Source organism: Callionymus lyra, chromosome 14 (genome assembly GCF_982586985.1).
Source record: "Callionymus lyra chromosome 14, fCalLyr1.hap1.1, whole genome shotgun sequence".
Lineage (NCBI taxonomy): Eukaryota > Metazoa > Chordata > Actinopteri > Syngnathiformes > Callionymidae > Callionymus > Callionymus lyra.
This window is the reverse complement of record NC_141831.1, coordinates 23412402-23426762: the sequence shown is the minus strand read 5'-3', so window position 1 is coordinate 23426762 and position 14361 is coordinate 23412402. Positions and strand designations below refer to the sequence as shown.

The 14361-nt window shown below is 41.0% G+C and overlaps 1 protein-coding gene across 2 annotated transcripts in view; it reads right to left on the bottom strand.

Moving 5' to 3' along the window:
• Positions 1-299: 299 nt before the first annotated feature.
• The window catches only part of med13a (mediator complex subunit 13a), a 49676-nt gene continuing 35614 nt past the window's right edge, over positions 300-14361 (bottom strand). For both annotated transcript variants that reach the window (XM_087808291.1, XM_087808292.1), the window contains exons 13-30: positions 13872-13962; positions 11883-12094; positions 11609-11805; positions 8239-9149; positions 7408-7575; positions 6823-7046; positions 6546-6735; positions 5670-6042; positions 5374-5605; positions 4817-5008; positions 4053-4279; positions 3820-3962; positions 3596-3754; positions 2200-2385; positions 1985-2124; positions 1753-1917; positions 1207-1307; positions 300-1134 (exon numbers count right to left, since the gene is read on the bottom strand). In XM_087808291.1, coding sequence (XP_087664417.1) covers positions 1002-1134; positions 1207-1307; positions 1753-1917; positions 1985-2124; positions 2200-2385; positions 3596-3754; positions 3820-3962; positions 4053-4279; positions 4817-5008; positions 5374-5605; positions 5670-6042; positions 6546-6735; positions 6823-7046; positions 7408-7575; positions 8239-9149; positions 11609-11805; positions 11883-12094; positions 13872-13962 — 4044 coding nt within the window. In that variant the 3' untranslated portion in view covers positions 300-1001. The remainder of the gene's footprint in view (positions 1135-1206; positions 1308-1752; positions 1918-1984; positions 2125-2199; positions 2386-3595; positions 3755-3819; positions 3963-4052; positions 4280-4816; positions 5009-5373; positions 5606-5669; positions 6043-6545; positions 6736-6822; positions 7047-7407; positions 7576-8238; positions 9150-11608; positions 11806-11882; positions 12095-13871; positions 13963-14361) is intronic.

The window sequence follows — 14361 nt, the reverse complement described above, 5'->3', positions numbered from 1 at the left end:
GTCTTAAAAACTGCAGTACCTTTCATTGCTACAGATGGGCTTTTCAGTTTGGTCCTTGAATATCTAAAATACAAGTCATTTTATTCATTCATCATCATTATCATTCTCCCCAAATAAATGAAGACAAACACATGAATATAAGTTGATGCACTTTATTCCTAAAACAGAAGCCACACCATCAACTGCTGGCATGGTTTTCATATATAATTATTTATTCATATATATATATATATATATTTATATATATATATATATTGCAGTTTGGTTTTGAGTCTAAATGTATAGTATAAAATAATATATACAACAATGTACCTATTTACTTAAACACAGTGAAGTTCATTGCTGTACAAGTCCTCTGAAGCTACAGCTTTGCTGTAAGTCATTCATGCTCAAAGGCATAAAACAAATCTCCACTCAAATTCTCCTGTACATTGTGACAATACAAATATTCTTTCTTCCATACAAAAAAATAATACCTACTAGGACTTTTATTTCCTTTCATGGTTGTGTTTGAGTAGGATGAATACATATAGCTTAGTCCATTTTCTTTAAAGCATAAGGTGATGTGAAACCTCACCAATTCTTTATGGTGATATATATCTATATCTTAAGAAGATAAGGAGTAAGACAAATTGTACATTTAAAAACTTACAATAAATAAGATAGATGCAGGCATTTCACTTGAATTCCATTTTATCTAAATGGAATAAAATGAATAAAAGACTTTTAAAAAACAAGATCAATTTTAAGTGTTTTAATCAAAAATGTCCCTTTATCACTTCAAGATATCCAAAAAACAGACTGGCCACTTGCTCTTCTGCAAAGCTTTGCTTAATGTTTACCAATCTTTCATTCTCTCACGATCATTAATTGAAATCTTAGTCTTTTCCTGTCCATGAAATCACAGGGATATGGCTATCTCAAACACAGGCGGCCGCTCCACCTCTCTTTTCATTTAGAGGGTAAACTTTCTCTCTTGTTGGAAATGTTCATCCCTCTGGTTACAACATGTTCATGATGAAGTTGTACATTTGGGTGAGCACCACAAAGTGAATGGGTAGACATGATCGGCGGTCCTGCGTTGCTGGGTCACACGTCAGCCAGGAGAGGGCGTTGTACTGCTCCAGAACAAATCTGTGAAAAAAACATTCGGTTTTAATAAGACATATTATTCGTTTTTTCTTGAAAGCCTGAGTTGCTGCCTACCTGAGTACATCTGAGGTCTGGTTGGAGTCGAGAGGGTGCGAGTGTTTGCTGTGCAGTAGTTCGTCTGATTGCACTGAAGACACGTGGAGGTGCAAAGAGGCCTGATAGAGAGAAAACAAACGTTTATATCAAGTCAGACAAAAACATAATTTGTTCAGTATTACTTTAATTTTGATTCATACATGAAGTTATGAAGTTTTTTTTTTGTTTTTTTTTACAGACAGACATACAGCGCATAATCTCTCACACAGGTATAAAAACATGGATATATTTTTGTTTTATTTTAACTTCTGATTAAGTTTTGCCTCAATTACTCAATAAGCATGTATTTATTATACAACACAAATTTGAACCAATAAAGGACCCTTTTAAAGTAAATGATAATGTTTTTGAATAAATTAATTCCCTCAAAATAATATTCTCACAATAAGATAAGTTAACCCTCGAGCAAACACCTTGTAAACGGGATATTTTGAAAAGTAAAGTGAAGTTGTTGGACGTAAAACGTTAATAATGTGAGAAATAAAAGTTTAGCAGGAGCAGTACCTTGAGGAAGAGTGGACACTGGTTCTGAGCCTGCGGACAGGCCGACCAGAACCAGTCGGGTAGTGGGCCGGCTTTGGCTGTGGACACAAAGTAGCCGAGGGCGAGAGGCTGCTGCAGGAGGTTAGGAACCTCTTCGTGCGACTCCATGCGGTCCGTGCTCTGACCCTGCAAGAGGAAGATTAGCATTACTTGTTGAAGCTAGTTAGCGAAATGCGACCAGGCCACGACTTACCTTACTGCCGTCTCCCCCGTGGTGGTAGTGAGAGCCGGGGGAGTGGACCGGTGAAGTGGTGGGCGAGATGTTAATGATGTCGGGGTCCAACTCATTTTCTTGGTCCAGCAGATCAAAGATCCCGATTCCGTCAGAGCCATCTTTAAAACACCAAACAAAAAAAATTAAAATCAGCAAGTTGGAAACAAAAGGACATATAAAAAAGGAGGACAAACCGTTAGTGGGATTAAGAATGTCGATGTTGGTGTCGATGTTGGTGTAGCTTGAGCTGGCCACTTGGACGTAGGCGGACGTGGGGAAGACGAGGATGTGGGTGCAGGAAGTGTCCTGAGGAGTGCTGAGCTGGGAGGAGATGTTGAGGGTGGTGCTGCGGCCAAACACTGAGCCCGTCGACACACAGTCTGTAGGAGGAACATTCAGATGCTGATGTCTCACAAACTGTGTGATACAGCTGTACACAACCTGCAGCTTTACAGTGCATGCATACATGTGGTCTCTGCTGGCTTTTATAGAGACCTCATTTGAGCATGAAAAGATGATTGTATTGAGTTTCTGTTTACATTTTTATATTGATCTATTTCTACCCAATTCCTTTTACAGCTCTTCAAGTTAAGGTAAAGAATGTCTAAATAAATGAAACCTCATGGCATCTTATCTTATCCCATCCGTCTTATATCTTAATGTGGCCTTGTTAAAAATGTTACTTATATTTACACTCTTGAGAAATGAAGTATTGCAAATAATAATTAAAATGTTTGATATAGTTTAGCTTTTTTCTCAGTTCATTTATAGTGAAAAAATAATTGTTTGAAAATAATTGTATCATTTATTGACAGCTTCTCACCTATAAAACAGTAAATCACTAATATATGATATTGTTTAATGAAACGTCAAACTCTAATCATCAGTATATTCCGCTCGTTGCCAGGGCGACAAAGAAAAAAAAAATCCACCTGTGCATGACCTTTTTATCACACACATGCTTTATTGCATGTTTGCTGGAAGGGTACGTCCATGTGGGTGTCAATGACACACTAATCTCTAGGATGATACAGTGGCGACGTCCTGCTTATTTACCAAAATAAGTCCATCGGTCAGCCTCGTCAATACACGGTACAGGGATCGATGAGAATCTGACAGACGGGGCATTATGGATGAAACAGTACATGATCTTTCCTGGCATTCATCAGGACTGAGAGTTGCCTTGTGATTGGAGAAGGTTATCAATCACACGCACAAACGTCTGCTGGGTGTTTGATTTACTTTATGGCATCTGCTGGTTTAAGGAAGTCAGATGAAAGAAGAACTTTTTAAGCATTTCATTAGATCAGGCAACATAAACTGATTTTTATATTATTTTTCACGACAACCTGGAGCTCAACTCTATTTACTGAGAGTCGAAATTGCTTCCAACACTTAGAAATCAATGGTGGATTCTTGATATAATATAAGCAAACTAAAATACATGAGATAAGTGGAAGGGTGAATTAATTACTTGAAATCAAAGACACAATAATAACACTAATACATTTGTCTTCATGAACTTTTTACGTATTCTCGTTTGTGACACAAGACGTTCTAACTCATTGTTATGTTATGCGTTATTTTTACCTGGCATGATGATGAAAGATCCCTGCGGTTCTATGGCGACCAGGCAAACGCTCAGAATGCTGGGAGTATCTGAGGCCGAAATCCCGCACATTCGACACATGTCTTTTAACCGACGACTCAACGACTGCAAATTCCGCCGACTTAGCAAAATACTCCAGTCTAGAAAGGCAACAGATGATGTCAATTAAGATGAAAGTCTTGACAAAACTGAACTCTCCTCGTACCTTTCAACTCCCCGTGCCCGATCCGGCCCAGTCTTCCGATCACGACTCTCCATGGTACTGATGTCATCTGGACTAGTCCCAAGCACCAATCCCAGAGCTTCTGCAAGCCGAGTCGCCTCGCAGAGCCTTTTTTCCTGCGCGCCCTATGAAACATTGACAATTAAATTCTCTGCAATGAAAAGGTTGTAAATTCACAGCTGTCTCTAGGGAGTTTCAGTCGGTGTTAGATTTACCGGTTGGGAATGTCAATGTTTATAATGCAGGTTTCCAGGAGTTCCCCGTACAGGTCGGTGCATGTTGCGAGAAGCCAGCGCTGGTCGTGAGACAGACAGTACCCCACGAAAAGCACATTATACTTCTGCGATGCTTCACCCCCGACCGTCTCCCCGGGCTCCGTCTGCTTGTCATTCACTGGTGCCAGGATGAACGGAGGCGTGTACAGACGCAGACAATCCAGCCTCTGAGAAAGAAGAGAGGGAGTCGTTAGGACATCTTTGACCCGTTTCACTCATGTTCAATTAATCAGGTCTTCGCGTCCAACATGATCTAGTAGCATCTGAAGCTCTGCAAGTGGATTTAAATGAAGCCGACACTTTTGTTTAAACTGAGAGTGGGCAGCTCATTAAGTCCGGAGCTAATCAAGCAGAAAGTGGAACCAAAACTCTACAGTGGGTCAGAGAAACTCGCTCCTTTGATCTTCTTCCAGCAGAAAACACAGCAAAGGTCAGGAAAATAGACTCCACTGCAGCAGACAAAATAGTGTCGTGTGAGGTCAGCCCCAAAAATAAGTGAAATGTTATTGCCAGGGCAACAGTGCCAGCCTTGTTTAGCTCCTGATCAATCACAGAAGGGCACATCAACAGAAAGGCTAAAGCATATAGACAATAGTGGGCTGACGAGGAAGTTCAACTGCCTCCATGTGCTGACAGGAGTATCCTCTTCCTTCCAAGTGGATTAAAGCCAAGCAATTAGAAGACTCTCTACGTGTTGCAATTACCTCTGGGCTCTTAAGTGCCGTGTCCATGGCGAGACCGGGGCCAAAACCTGTCAGCGACTTGACATTTGTGGAGTTGGGCAGTGGTCGTCTGCCCTGAGCAAAGACGGAGAAGGCTAAAGACTTGAGGTGCTGAGCGTAGACGTGACGGTCCTCGGCTCTCACAGGCTGCAGCAAATACTGGCAGGGGACAATCTGAGAGAAACACAATGGAAAGTTGGAGCTTGATGACATAATCAAAAGCTTCAGCAGATGCAGAACAAAGCAAAAACAAATGACATATATTAATAAATAAAAGGTCAAATTAAAATTACAATACGAAAAAAATGCAATACTGTAGGAATAAGTTTACATTTGTAGTATTGTCGAGTACTTGACTCTGCTGTAGCAGAATTTAAAGACCGCATAACTCTTAAATAAGTCGTAACTGCTTTCATTTGTTTTGAAAGCAAACTATGTCCAAACATTATCTATAAAAGAAAGAAAACGTTTTTTTTGTAGTATTGTAACGCACTCACAGGAAGACAAAACTTATGTAACAAGAAGTAGAAAATTATTACCTGTACAGAAATACAATTGCGGATGTGTGCTGGCAGGAACTGGAGCATTTCAAGGTAGCAGCGTAACAAACCCAAGGTCCACACGCTGGAGTGAGCCGACACTGGGCCGTGACCACCATCAGACTCGTCGTAGCTAAAGGGGTCCACAATGTAAACAACAATGGCAGGTGGATATGTTATGGCGTGGGAGTCCCCATCAGTGGGTACGCCGATCTTCTCCCGGTCCAAAGTGCTGGAGAAATAAAGGGCATTGTTGTTATTCGACTCAGAACATGGAGTTAAGTGCAACTTTTTACCTTTCAGGGGGCTCAGAGGGCATCTGGTTGGTAGAGCCGTCACTGAAGTTGCCAGAACTCTGCGTCCCAGCCTGCTGTCCCAGCTGTCCACTCTGAGGACCACCTCCCTGGGCATGGCTGCCCATGCTACCAAAGGGTGGAAAAGAAGTAGGCTTGGCAGACGGCATCCCGCTGCTCGGTTGCCCTGACGACGTTATCAGGCTGTTAGACGACACAGTGCCGTTTCCAGATGCACTGTTATTGTTGTTGTTGTTGTTCGGAGTCGTGGACGTGAAGCCCTGCTGGCCGACCGAGTTAGATGCAAAAGTCGAGGGAGGAGGAGTGGGCGGTGTGAGGAGAGAACTGTCCAATGGCTGTGATGCAAGGTACGGTGCTGAATAAAAAGACAAAGAACAAATAAATCAACAAATTAAATTATAGAAAAAAAAATGATTCTGCAAACTAGAAATATGTTTGACTGAAGCTTTTGATAATTTATAGTTTAATTGCAAAAAATATGACTTTAGTAGCCATTTTGAGTTGAATTTTACATCACATGATTTGTCACCATGAGAACAATAAAATGTTTGTCATGCACCTTATTGGCTCTAAAAAATAAACTTTTCAGGGCATTTGAAGAAACCAGGTTTTATTTAGCATGGCAAAATATCCGAATAATGTGGGGAAATGATTTTACTGCAATTTTTGTTAAGATAACTTGAATCCTGATGTTTCTTATGGGATTACTTACATTCTTGAAATTCAATTTGAGGTATTTTATTTAAACAAAACTTAAACTTGAAATTATTTTAGACATTTCAATTAAACAGTGACAAAAAAATGAGGGCAAAGACAGAATAACAAATCTGACAGCAGCTTGTGTTCCTTTGAGCGTACCGAGGTTGTGGCGACACACTTGTGCATAGAGTTTTAGTTTGGAGAAGGCATCGCTATTACTGCTGGCAGCTTTGAGGAACCAGTCACTGACGGGTTGATCCACGAGGTTCTTTGCTCCACTGCCGCCCACGAGCACAATGCCGTCGGGGTAGCCTTTGGAAATGGGCCGATGCTGACCGAGTCGACAAGACTGAAGAGACACAGAAGAACATCAAAATGAACGGATTACTTTATTGCTGCATGTATAACAGCCTTGTTTTTTGGCATTTCCATTTACCTCGTATACAGCTGTGAGGTCACGGAAGAGGTTCTTGGCTCCACTGAGCAGGGCCTCGTTGTCAGGACAAACCACCAAATACCCGATGTCCCTCTGAGAGCCGAAGGGGTCAAGCAACAGCTTCTCCCAGTACGGAAGACCGAACGGTGACAGCACCACAAAGTCGTACTCATAACCTACTAAGAAGGTGGGAATGGGCTGAGGCTCAGGGGACTCATCTGTGCCTGCGGGTGTGAAGACACACAGAGCGAGACGTGAGAAAGAAAAACTGCCAGCATGTGTCGTTAACAGGTAGGGAGTCAGGATCGGACTGTTAGGTCACCGACAATCCGACAGCTCATCTGACGGCTGACATCTGGACAACAACAGAGAGGCCACCTGGCTTATTGATCACTCTACTACAGCTGCTGCGAGTCTGGCATTTACCAGACGTCACAAATAGAGTAAGTCATCGTAACCTGCGCCACAGATGTGTCCTCTTTTCAACAGGTATCAATTCACAAAAAATGGAAGGCTATTTGTTATTTAATAACTCTTGTTTCAATCTGGAAAAAACAAACATCATCATTCAAAGCTTTATTTTACCGTATGAGCCCCGTCCAGCCATCTTGTGGAACTGCTGCCAGGTGAGGGGACCCTGAACGCCCCACGACCTCACCGTCCTTTTCTTCTGGATTGCGTCCTGTAGTACTGGCTGAAAGGACATCAGTACCCGGAGAACGTCCTGAGAGCACAATGTGCTCACGTCCACAGCTTTAATAGACAAAACAGGACAACTTAATCAAACTCAACCAGGTGAAGATGAGAATAAACTGAAGGTCAGTATCACGACAGACAAATTTGAAATGTACAGATTCTCCTCACTGAAAATGTTTGGTGTGTAATGACCCCCCAATCATAAGGTTTTAAAAGTTGCACTGTGAATTAATTAATGATACTGATCATATATTTATCCTTATACTGAACATAGCATTGTAATACATTTCTTAATCTCTCAATTTTTTTTATTTTATTTTATGTACGCAATGACCCTGCCTCTGATTCATGAGCACCGGAGGAGGTGCGACAGGTATAAACTTACTACATTCATTTACTTTTGTAGATTTAATTACAATACATTTCTTTAAAGATGTATTTAAAACGACTTATTTTTCTTCTTAAATTTCCTTTTTTGTACAGTGTATTGTATTATTTGCCGACTGGGCAGCACTTTACAACAATGTCCTAAAACAATGAAGAAATTCTATTCAATTTCCTGCACATCAGCCTACATGCCTGCAAACAGTCAGTAAAGGTGTTAATGCAGACTTCTGCTAAACAACAGAAATATGTGACTTCTGCTAAACAACAGTAAATACTGCTTTTATAGTTTTATAGATGACATTGACTTTATAAAAGTTACAGTGGGATGTTTACCGTTTTGTTTCGACCACTGATGCAAACAGGTGCTTTTCACCAAAGCCTCGTCCACTTTTCCTCCCGACATGTTGTCCATGAACTGTCGGCCATGCTCCAGAGCCATGTAGCAGTCACTGCAGTAGTCCCGCTCCTCCACCCGTACACAGGGAGTAGCAGGGGCTCCGTTCGGCCCTCTGGTCACCACGTCATGCTCCAAAACCGAGATGGGTGAAAATGGGTTGGTGCACTGATCCTGCAGGAGGAGGATCAGCTCATCAGGGACGCGGTCGCCCCGTCCGACGCCACATCTGTCCTGCGAGGAGAGTCTTAGTTCCTCGAAGCGCTTCTCAGCCTCCCGGCTTACATCCGACCCGCGGCCGATGATATCCAGCTCATCCTCCAGGAAGAGGCCTGAACCGTTGCCGTAGCGCCTGTTGACGACGGCGCTAAAGCCGCAGCTGCAGGCTTCCTGAGCCTCGCTGACCGGGTCGCTCAGGTAAACACCCACATCTGCCCCTTTGATGTTCATGTTGCACACGCAGATGCAGCAGCTGTCAAAGTTGCAGTCCTTGAAGAGGTTCATGACCGACTCTGACAGGATGAGAGTGACGTACAGACTGTGGGCCTCCGGGATGGAAGGTACCGTGGCGGGCTCCACCGAGTTAATGGGCCGGCAGGTAGAAGGGGTGGACGCTGGCGAATAGAGGTCAGAGTTCTCGTACTTGAGTGAGCCTTGGACACTGGAGGGCCCCCTGGGTGTCCGCGGGGTGCGTGGCGTTCGTGGAGCGGAGAAACGAGGAGTGGCGGGTGAAGGCAGGATTCCGCTGTTGCTGGGCGGAGCACTGTTTGACATGAAGGGCGTGTGAGTCTGAGGGGTGTAGCTCTGGTTGTAGTCCTGGTCCATGACGCTGCCCCCGCCTGTGACATTACTGAAGGAAAAAAAAAAAAAAGAATGTGTTTAGACATGAGACCTTGACCTGTATATACTTAATTAATCCGTATTTATTCATTTAATTTCTCAACCATTTTGTGGACTAGGGGTATTTGACTCAATAACACAAAGGGGCCAAAGTCTTAAATAGGGTAATAAAAAAAAGTACATTTAGCAAACTCTCTGTAACAGGAAGTTTGAGTCTGGTTGTGATATTATCTTAACATTCTTTTGGAGGCTGGATCTGTTTTAATCATTGTCTTATCCTTTGTCTTTTTCTAAACACGTCCATTAGTTTGGATTGGAAGTCTCCGTCTCACATATTGATCACAGGCTTCTTTAAGGGTAACAATACCAACATGGACATTACTTTAGATTATATTTAGAATGCCTTATCCAGTGGGCCACTTAAAACGACTTTATGGGCAAGATTTGGCATACTGTGTTGAATGCTGTAAAATAGGAATTTACCACCACAAAATCATGAAATCAAAACTAACTTGACAATGAAATGGGTCAACACTGTTTACAAGTGGAATATGAAAAGTAACCAAGAAAGGAACAGTAAACCCTTCTCAAAAAAGCTCAAAAGGCACAATTTTAGTGGATGAATGAAAGAGGAGCGGGAGGAAGCTGAGGGATTTGGGAAGACATTCCATAAACATTTCAAGAGTCCTCTGAGGTAAGGTCTATTTTTGGGTCTGCATTCTACAGTGGTAAGCAACGAGAGGTGGGAGGGAGAACACCCTGTACCAGGCTGTGTGATGTGAGGAACAACCCCTGGCCTGTGTCCAGGGGGAAGGAGTTCCAGTGCCTCTCCTTCACCAGACGCCAGTGTACGATGTGGGTCTTGAAATTGACATCAATGAAGATTTCACACTTTTATAGAGTTAAGTCTCAACATTTAATCAATCTTATCATTGTGAATAATCATTAGAATCTTGATTATTAAAATGAAAATCAAGTGTTCACTTAAAACTGCATAATAAATATGACAACATTCTCTTCACTCCAGCTCTGCCACAGTTACAACACAGCTGTTAGACAGTCTAACCTTCTAACCTTGTTTATTGTGCTCTACCCATTTCCACTCAACAATCCACTGGAGGAAATGCAGCGGCCTTTGCTCCGGGCCATTTTATTTGTTTCCCAGTTGATGTTTGTTCTGAATTAAATGCTTCAGAACACACGAATAGAACCAATCTCATTTGGGCACTTACTCAAAAGTCTGTTTCACGGAGAAACCACTGAGCTGCTGAGATTTCCAAATATACATCCAATGAAGCGTCCATATTTATAAATCAATATTCAACTACAAGATGAGCTGTTTAACTGAGTGTGAAGAGAGGTGCAGATTTGCCATTAGAAACACTCTTAAGCAGCTTTCAGCACTGAGGTTGCATCGAGCAGTCATTAGGGCCCACCTCCACTGTCATAATCCCCATCTTCCACCAAGAAAGCTTTTACACTCGTTTCCCTGCTGCACCAGAGGCAATCATGCATGGGAAACTGAGCTCCTGCGTAAGGGAAGAGACCGGAGTGTGTGTGTGTGTGTGGGGATGGGGAGAGACATAGTGTAAGTACATGCTTCCTTGCACACAAAATGCCAGTGCAGCTTTGGCATGTCTTCTCTGAGCCCAAATTAAAACGCCTCACTGAAGTTCCACCAAGAATGTTGGGCTGTATTTGGAGTAGTATTTTGAATAAGAGGAGCCTGGGATTATGTAGAACATGATGTGGAGAGAAAGCCCTAAACATGTGGCAGTTGATCTGTGATGTGTGCGTACACAAACATGTGGTTAGAGCGCACAAAATATATATAAGCATTCGATGAACTGCAAATGACCCCACAAACACAACTTGTGATCAAGTTTGCTCTTCTATTCTGAAATCCATAAATAAAAACTATAAAACTACTGACAAAGCGTTGGTACCTTCAGACATCATGCATCTAATGGTGTAAAAATAACTTGTAATTGTATGTATTCTATGCATTTGAATGAACTGTAGAAAACCAAAAGCTTATGGAATAGAACTCTAGTGTTGGTTCTTGTTTTATCCACTAGGGGGCGAGGCTCTGTGTGGATGCTATTGCTCATTTATATTTAGGCAATTTTAGAATAACAATCATTTTGAAAATTTGAAATGGTTTAGGTAAATTAAAAATTGGTGTTGTCTAACCTACCGTGTATTTAAACTTTATTGATTGATTAAATACAACTGCCCCACATGATTAAATAACATTTTCCATTGACCAAAACTAGAGCAAATTACTAATCACTAGATAAAATAAAAAGTAAAACTTAAATGACCTGAAATAAATTCATAAAAAAAACAAGACTGCAAGGGATTGACAGATATACTATGATTCCACCAGCATTCCACTTTTCCACATTGCGTTATTTTTAAATTGATCGTGAATTCATCTCGACTCTTCAAGTCAAAACTGCTTCTTACCTGTCCTTGTTGAGGATTGTCATGAGGGGCCCAGAGTGGAGAATCTCTCTGCCCATGCTCCAGCTGGGTCTGTAGATGCTGTCTTCTGGGATTTTTATAGGTGGTACACACTGGCTTGGTAACGACTTGAGAGGAGCAAACATGGAGCAGCCAACAAAAGCCTGGCAGAGATCCGTCTTGTAGACGAACGAGTAATCCTTTTAAATGAACAGAAAATTTGTGTTACATCATCATCAGGGACATTTTTAGAACCAGCTTGAGAGTTTAGACCGACCTTGATCTCTGATGGCTTTGGGCTGCAGAAGCTCTCCTCCACCTCGATCTTAAAATGCCCTGCGAGTGCTGAAGTTCCATCCAGCATGGTCATTCCTGAGTTGGCCTCCATGCTGCCGTACTCTTTGCTGCACATGTTCATGGGTGAGTAGCCCATGATATGCTGCTCCAGGGAGGGCGGTGTGGGGAACATCTGGTGCAGATCTACTGAATCTGATGAGTGAGAAGAATCTTTTAATAAGACAAAAATAGTTGGTTTCACTTGTTGTGAATTATCAAATTAGCCAATGACCACCTACAGAGATTAACATGGCCCAAACATATCTGATTTAGTAAGTCAGTAAGTAAGTAATAATTATTTGTAAAGCTCCAGGGTCACAAAACGCTTGAACAATCAAAAGCGATACACAGTTAAAAATACATACAAATTTTAAAACTCTATAACGCAGAGACCTGGTCTCGAAAAGCGCTATATAAATAAATATTACTTACTTACTTACTTACAACATAAGACAAATACAGGAGTCCCAGAAAATTAGGAAAATGCCTTCACAAATGTACAGGCTTTTTAATAGCCACAATTTACAATGGTTAATCATGCTCTTTTAAAACACTTAATTGTTGGATTCAAAAGATGCATGGAGCATCAACTCGCACTATTTTGATCATATTTTATGTTGAAAAAAGCTTCAACAAAGGCATCCATTCTTGGAAAGGCTTATTGTAATTTTCTTGTGTCCTCGTTAAAATGTTTTTATCAAAGTATCCAAAATTAATCATTATTTCAATATAAATTATTTGAAATTACCTTGAGACTTGAAGCAGATTTTTACTACTTTATTACACTAATTTGTTCTTGATTTATTATGTGCAGCTACTATCCTAGATTCAAAACAAAAAATAAGAATCAAAAGTCATGACTGTGAACTATCCCTGAAAATAAGATAAGTATTCAACAGCAAAAATGTACTTTGTGAACACGACTGTATTTGCTGAGGGAAGATTTGGTTTAAGGACAGACAGCTTTAACTGACTGTTTAGTACAGGATAACCCGGGGAGTACAGGCACTTAAGATAACAAACATTAAATAGATAAGCTGCAACGAGACAATTTAAAGCTGGCAGCCGTCTGGCTCGTGCATGTTTGTATCCACTAGGGGGCGAAGCTAAGAAAGTTCACTTCACTTTTATTTTTGAGTAAATGTTTTAATTAGTAATTGAAGGCAACTATGTAACAAATTCAGGAGAAGTTTTTTTCGATATACCAGACTTGCCTGAGTGTCAAATTTTTATTATGTGATCGAAGCAATCTCTTCGAAAAACAGAATAATATTAATGTGTGATGACATGATTTGTTTATAATTTAATTCTATAAATGTAACAATAATACACGCGTGTGTTGTGCAGATGAGCCTTATAAATGAATGAAGCACAGAGACGATCAAACAATCTTCTGAGCACCACTACTGAGCACTTTAAGTTCAAACAAGCACATGAATGTTTATGGAAATAAAGTATTTGTGTTAATAAACCCCAATAACGCCCCTGGTGACTCCAGCATGCATGTGCAAAATTCCAACTGCTAGTGGTTGCAAATTATGTTAAAAGTATTGTAGCGACCAATCAGCTTTCACTATTGGGCAATGATGCATCATGGGAGGTTGCAGTTCTGTGTGCACCATTAATAAGTTAGGTTGGATAATTATTGCCCTCCCCGAAGTTCTGTCATCAAGTTCAAGTTGAAACTGCCGTTCAGAAAAATCGCATGTATATGACAGTGATGAGAACATTGTTACATGATTGACCACAGTAGCGACAGCTCGCTGCAGCATAATTGAATCAACAACTCTTTTGGTATTTTGGATTAAATAATGCTATGGCTATTCATTCTGCCTATACATAGCGACACCTGTACAGCACTCGCTCGTAGCGCCTCCCCTCCCTGATCTTAATGCACTGGAACCACTGGTTGAAGGGATGAGATACGTACTGATACATGACACAGGGTCCAAGCTGGAGGATTTTGGTTCTTTGCCGCCAAATTTCTCATCATTCCCGTTGACAGGTCGTCTGGAACCAGGCTGTCAACAAAATCAAAAGTTGAATTCAAGTTTTTGAAGTCAAGATGAAGAAACATTTAAGAAAACCATTATGTAAAACAATTGTTTGTCATTATGCATACCTGAATTTGTAACAAATGAAATGGACTTCTTTTGTATTAGGAAAACGGACTAACAAAAACACATCACAGGGTCATACAAAGTTCACAGGTATTGCATAATTCATTCTTTCATTCTGTACCACCACCAAAAGAAATCTTCACAAAACTGGCAATAAAAGTGTCTGATTCTGATGTTGAGCCAAATTATAGACTTTCTAAATAAACACGAATAATGTCTGTGACCCTTAAGTGACCCTGTGAGATGCTGAACAGTTATTCTTATACTATTCGTTTGGGTAATTTTCAAAAGATAAATAAT